The 6,790-nt window shown below is 39.4% G+C and overlaps 1 protein-coding gene across 1 annotated transcript in view; it reads left to right on the plus strand.

The window, feature by feature from the left end:
• Positions 1-6,182, plus strand: part of NDNF (neuron derived neurotrophic factor) — a 43,315-nt gene extending 37,133 nt beyond the window's left edge. The window contains exon 4 of the mRNA XM_026016787.2: positions 1,692-6,182. Coding sequence (XP_025872572.1) covers positions 1,692-3,085 — 1,394 coding nt within the window. The 3' untranslated portion in view covers positions 3,086-6,182. The remainder of the gene's footprint in view (positions 1-1,691) is intronic.
• The last annotated feature ends 608 nt before the right edge of the window (positions 6,183-6,790 follow it).

Here is a 6,790-nt window from a genome sequence, read left to right on the forward strand (position 1 = left end):
CGAGGATGACTAGAAAATCAGTAGGGGGTATGTTAGGCATTTAAAGAAGTTGCAGATTGTGGAAAGCAGATACCAAGATACAGGGAAATGAGAAAAGCCCCTGTGAGGTCCCAAGGTGACCTGCTCCCTTTAAGGGGCAAAGGTATCACAGCTTAAAGGTGAAGGCTGGTGACTGGTGCCATGCAAATGATGCTAGCAAGCTGCTCTACTCACAGTGATGAGATGACAGAGGGAGTTGGAACTAGGAAAATATAGGAAGTACATCATCAAGGGAGACAGAGAACAAATAACTGCATGAGATTGTTCGTTTCATGATTTGGGAATATGAAATTCTACATCCCTCACCGAGCTTGCAGTATTAAGCTGAACAAGGTACATTCCCACTCTCACTGCTCGGTCCTTTATCAGGTCCTCTACACTTATCTGGTATCTATGTGATATCTAATATTAACAATAAAAAAGGTAGAAAAATTAGTTTTTCAATACATTCCTCCTATTATTCCTAGGCATGTGTTCTCCATGCTGAAAATTAGGTACTCTTACTGGTGCTTTATATTTTAATGAGAAACTATCCAGTCCTAGTAACAAGGGTAAAATTAGTGAAATGGCCGGCCATCAAAAAGCTATCAGATTGAATCCTTTTGATAAGCTGATTGACAGTAGGGATTAATCTCTAAAGGTTTACAGTCTTTGATCTAAAACTTCCAGTAATTGAAGTCTATCCTGAAGCCTGAATTTAAATATTTAAATTTGGGAACACACACACACACACACACACACACACATATATATGTATATAGGCATCATCTTAAATGGTCAAAAATTGACCAACAGTATTATTTATATATTTATGAAAATATTGTTTTATAAAATTATTTTATTATATAATAAAATTAAGCAAGAAAGACAGGATTCAAAAATGGAGGTTGTCTGGGAACATATATGTATGAGGATAAATGTTATTAAGTTATAGAGAAAGATGAAAAAGAATAATAATATCAATTGCATAAAATATGTAAAGGACGGAATGGAAATTAATCAAAATAGGGATGCCTGGGTGGTTTAGTGGTTGAGCGTCTTCCTTTGGCTCAGGTCATCATCCCGGGTCTGGGATAGGGTCGCGTATTGGGCTCCCTGCAGGGAGCCTGCCTCTCCCTCTGCCCGTGTCTCTGCCTCTCTCTCTGTGTCTCTCATGAATAAATAAATAAAATCTTTAAAGAATAAAGAAAAGGAATTAAAATACTAATAAAGTACTGTCTCAGGATCATGAATTAATGGATGAATCTTCCTCTTGTTCTTTTTCTTTATTTCCCAATTATGTCCTGGGAATAATTTTTTTTTTACGATTTATTTATTTATTTATTTATTTATTTATTTATTTATTTGAGAGACAGAGAGGGAGAGAGCTCAAATGGGGAAAGGTGCCATGGGAGAGGTAGAGGGAAAGAGAATCCCAAGCAGACTCTCTGCTGAGCAGGGAGCCAGACTTGGGGCTCAGTCCCAGGACCCCAAGATCATGGCCTGAGCCAAAAATCAAGAATCCACCCCTGAACCAACTGAGCAACGCAGGCCCCACATTATCATTTTTATAACAGAGAACATAAAAAGATAGCATTAAAGACAGAATTGAAGGTCGGCAAGCCATGGTACATACCCTGATGTGTAGCTTGTGCTTCTCTCATGTCTTCTAGGTGACCCAGAGCCTCTGGAGCAGCAGAGGCAGCAGATCATTAATGAGGAAGGCACAGAATTATTCTCCTACAAAGGCAATGATGTGGAGTATTTTATATCTTCTAGTTCTCCGTCTGGTTTATATCAGTTGGAGCTTCTTTCAACAGAGAAAGACACACATTTCAAAGTGTATGCCACCACAACCCCGGAGTCTGATCAACCCTACCCCGAATTACCTTATGACCCACGAGTAGATGTTACCTCCCTGGGACGCACCACGGTCACTTTGGCCTGGAAACCGAGCCCCACGGCCTCTTTGCTGAAACAGCCCATTCAGTACTGTGTGGTCATCAACAGAGAGCACAATTTCAAGAGTCTCTGTGCAGTGGAAGCCAAAGTGAGTGCAGATGACGTTTTTATGATGGCTCCAAAACCCGGGCTGGACTTCAGCCCCTTTGATTTCGCCCATTTTGGGTTTCCTTCAGATAATTCGGGGAAAGAGCGCAGCTTCCTCGCAAAGCCTTCGCCCAAACTGGGGCGGCACGTCTACGCGAGGCCCAAGGTGGACATTCAGAAAATCTGCATAGGAAACAAGAACATCTTCACCGTCTCGGATCTGAAACCCGACACGCAGTACTACTTCGACGTCTTCGTGGCCAACAGCAACAGCAACACGAGCACCGCGTACGTGGGCACTTTTGCCAGGACCAAGGAAGAAGCCAAACAGAAGACAGTTGAGCTGAAAGATGGGAAGGTTACAGACGTGTTCGTCAAAAGGAAGGGGGCCAAGTTTTTACGGTTTGCCCCAGTCTCTTCTCACCAAAAAGTCACTTTCTTCATTCACTCTTGCCTGGATGCTATCCAGATCCAAGTGAGAAGGGATGGGAAACTTCTCCTGGCTCAGAATGTGGAAGGCATTCGACAGTTCCAGCTTAGAGGAAAGCCGAAAGCCAAGTATGTCATTCGACTGAAAGGACACAAGAAAGGGGCGTCCGTGTTGAAAATCCTGGCCACCACGAGGCCTAGTAAGCAGCCGTTCCCGTCTCTTCCCGAAGACACAAGGATCAAAGCCTTCGACAAGCTCCGCACCTGTTCTTCGGCCACTGTGGCTTGGCTGGGCACTCAGGAGAGGAACAAGTTCTGCATCTACAAAAAGGAAGTGGATGATAACTACGATGAAGACCAGAAGAAGAGAGAGCAAAACCAATGCCTCGGACCAGACACGAGGAAGAAATCGGAAAAAGTCCTCTGTAAATATTTCCACAGTCAAAACCTACAGAAAGCAGTGACCACGGAAACAATTAAAGGACTTCTGCCTGGAAAGTCTTACCTGCTGGATGTTTATGTCATTGGACATGGGGGGCACTCAGTGAAGTATCAGAGTAAGGTGGTGAAAACCAGGAAGTTCTGTTAGTTACCTCGTGGGGAGGCAGATTATTACATGGACCTGCAGGAGAGACATGGAATCACTTTAAGGGTAAACCGACTACCCCCACGGCTCAGAGAAGTTGTGAGCGGTACTCGTGCTGGGGAAGGAAGGCTATCACCTTGGGTAGATTGCTGTTTATAGGAGTCACTGCTGAGGAGACTTGTTCTAGTGTGCCCCATGGTACCTACTGTGCGTCTGCTGCCCGTTGATGTCAAAGATAGAGGGCACCTTGAAGGAACTGCCATCCCTTGCTTTGACCACTGCATGAACTGCTTCTAAATTATTTTATTACCTAAAAGTTTAAAATATGCCATTCGTTGCACACATCAACAAATGCAAATCATTCCTCTCTATAGATGCTAGGATATATATAAATTATTTTATAAAGTCTTGTTTTAAATGTCAGTGTTTCTATGATTGTAAACTATTAAATTCTTTTCCTGTTAAAGTACAGATCTAATCTAAGTATATTACGTGGACGGCCCTCTAGTCAGTTATATTGCTATTGTAAATTCTTATCTGTTGAGTAAAATGTTTAAATACTGTATGTATCTCATGTACAAAGTTGACATACATTATATCCATGTACATAAAATTAAAGATATTAGATTATATACGGTTCATTTTCCCAAGCAGCTACCATGGTGTATTCAATTTCTCTTCTGTTCACAAAACTGTGCTCTCATATAATTTGGCACCAGCATCAACCCTCTTCTTAACAGTGAAAATTACATACTGCATCTCCCTAAAGTTACAGTGGCGTTAGAGACAGTTACTACAGTTTGTATCTGGACATTCACTGGAGCCAGGTGTCCTGAGAGTTGAGGGACCTCCGACAGACCCGTTTTAAAAGACCGGGTTCAGCCAAATACCGTAGCTCGATAAGGATTCAACAAATTGTTCTTAACGACCTGAAATATATTACATTTATCTTAAAAATAAGCATCTGTTTTAAGTACAAAATTGGGATTTCCCAAGTATTTTCCATCTGCTTGAATATTAGCAAAATAACCATTTTCGTGTCTGTCTGAAGCAATCTAGCAACCACCAGTTAGGATTTTATTTGGTAATGAGGAGACGATAGAAGGTACTGTTTGATAACATTCACAGTCTGATACTTTGATTTTTCACGAATTTTTGCCAAGTAACTTAGGCAAACAATAACAAGAACCATTTAGCAAAGACTGCTCGAAGAGCATCTTTAGATAATTTCATTCTCCACAGTTCTATACAGGAGCTGTCATGAGAACATTAGATTAGGATCAGAAGAGTATAGAATTTACAATCACCTAAGCTATATAACTTTAGGAAAATCTGTTAACTCCCACTGTCCCCCTTTTCCATTTATAAATGGGGTGGTGACAGATTTGGATAAGATGACACTATAAGATATTTCGTATTATATAAGACATTGTCTTTTGTAGAATTCTACGATTCTTAAATTATAAAGTGCTCCTGTAACTACAAGTGGGGACAGATATAATCTCTTAACCGCTATATTGTCCCCTACCTGTTGGCACCACCTTTCATGTGACGAGCACACATCAGCAGCATTCCTATGGAGTATAGATTCGCTATGGTCAAGGTAATATATGTGGTGGTCATTATGATCTGATCACCTTAGGATAAAATATCTCCCCTAAGAATTTATCATCCAACTCCTTTGGGTTATGATATCAAAAGAAAATTGATCACCTCTAAAAAAAAAATTGATCACATCTATATAAAACAGTAATGATACCTGAAAGAGTTTTTAAAAAGGAAAAGGGAAAATGTGCCCAATGGCCATGTAGTCAATCATCTGGAAGAACTTTAAAATTGACAACATCCCAGAGATGTTACATCCTAAGTTATAAACATGGTGCCTTTGAAAGGAGAATCGACTTTCTCATATAACTCACAAATATGTTATTATAGAGCAATGTGCTAAATGGAACTACAGTGGATCAAAGAGTTATTACAGCTTCTGAAGGCAATGGACTTACTCTCAACTATTGCTTAATGCCTGTGAACCCCTGGGAACCCAGCCAAGTCAATTTAACCAAGCTTTTACCTTTCAGCCAGCTGTGATGGTGGTTTCTACATAGCCTGGATAAATTTGAGAATTCTTTCATGGCCCCAGTGAAATTTACCTTTTAGAACTTACAGGAAAATTAAATACACTTCGTGAAACATCTATCACTCCTAGAGAAAGGGGAAAACCTATTAAAAATAAAGATCTCATTTACTAATGTGTTAGATTTTTAGGAGCATTCAGGTGAACTGGAGACAAGAAAGAAAAAATTGTTCTTAACAAAAAACTAGAAAATAGCTAGTATGAAAGCACCACCTTGTCTACTTAAAATCCAGAATAGCTGTTTTGAGAACAGGACATTGAGAATCCCAAGGAGCGCCACAGTATCATTGAGGAGGGAAGAATCTTTGAGGGCATTTCATGCAAGGTCACAATCTTTATTTATCAGGTGCAAATGAAACTGAAGACTAGAGAAGTAAAAATAAAGTTCTCATGATCAAAACAGATAAATAGTGGAATTACCCAGATTCCAAAATACTTACCAGGATATAAATCACTAATTGTTGGAGGGAGACAAAGCCACTTGTGGGTCATTTCCAAAAGGAAATCAATGTTTTGTCTTATTTATTATTGCAAAGCAACTTATTCTTAAAGGTTGTTTCAGGTTTTCTTAGGAGTACGTGTGTAACCTATGACTGACAACTTCAAACTTGTAAGAAAAAAAGATATGTTTAGTTATTTTCAAAGACACAAAGTATTTTAGGTTTCATGCACATACAAACTTGAGGCTATAAGATCATCATGAATTGTAAGGATAAGCATTGTATTTTTTAAATCTAAAACTATCCAGAATCTATAAAAAATATAGCAGATGATTTTCTTGGTTAAATTACTTTATAATCAGTGTCTAGATTAATTTTTAAATGTGCATGCATTAAAGGGTATGTGCTGGAAAGGTTATATTCATTTCTTATTTTCATTACTCAGAGTACATTTGAAAAAATTATGATTTGGGTATCTTGAAAAGCCAAATGAAATGACTTCAATAAAAACCATCACTTAGATAAACTTTGAAGTTTGAAATCAGCTTAATGATTCTTAATAGATTGGGAGGTCCAGAGGCATTCAATGAAACACACACACACACACACACACACACACACACACACACACTTCGTTTTGTGTAGAATTCAAGGATTTGATGGACCTGAAGCCAATCAGGATCTCTTCCAATACTTTACCATCCCCTCTTAGAGATCATCTATTTCTACTACTTCATTTTACAGATAAATTGAGGCCCAACAAGACTAGAACCCAGATTTTTATAATCCCAGTTTAATGTTCACTCTAGGACTTCATTTTCAGCATTTCTTTACTCCAGAAAGCATACAGTGACTCATCCAGAGTTACTTCTTTGTCTCTATTCTGTGGCAGGCTTCAAAGCAAAACAAAACAAGTTAGCATCTAACTTGAAAAACAAGGTCATTTGGAGCGTCTCCAGCCACTTCCTTCCCCACTTTGATATGGTGTGATAGAGATAAAATCGTCTGGGAACTTGACTTTGGGTTCTCTCACCAGCACCAAGAGAAGTGACCACTGCCAGACTTCAGCTGTCCTCTGTTTGTAGTTGATCACAGGACCTGGGAGGCATCAGGGCACACTCATCATTGTGTTTT

This window comes from Vulpes vulpes, chromosome 4 (genome assembly GCF_048418805.1).
Source record: "Vulpes vulpes isolate BD-2025 chromosome 4, VulVul3, whole genome shotgun sequence".
In the NCBI taxonomy this organism is placed as follows: Eukaryota; Metazoa; Chordata; class Mammalia; order Carnivora; family Canidae; genus Vulpes; species Vulpes vulpes.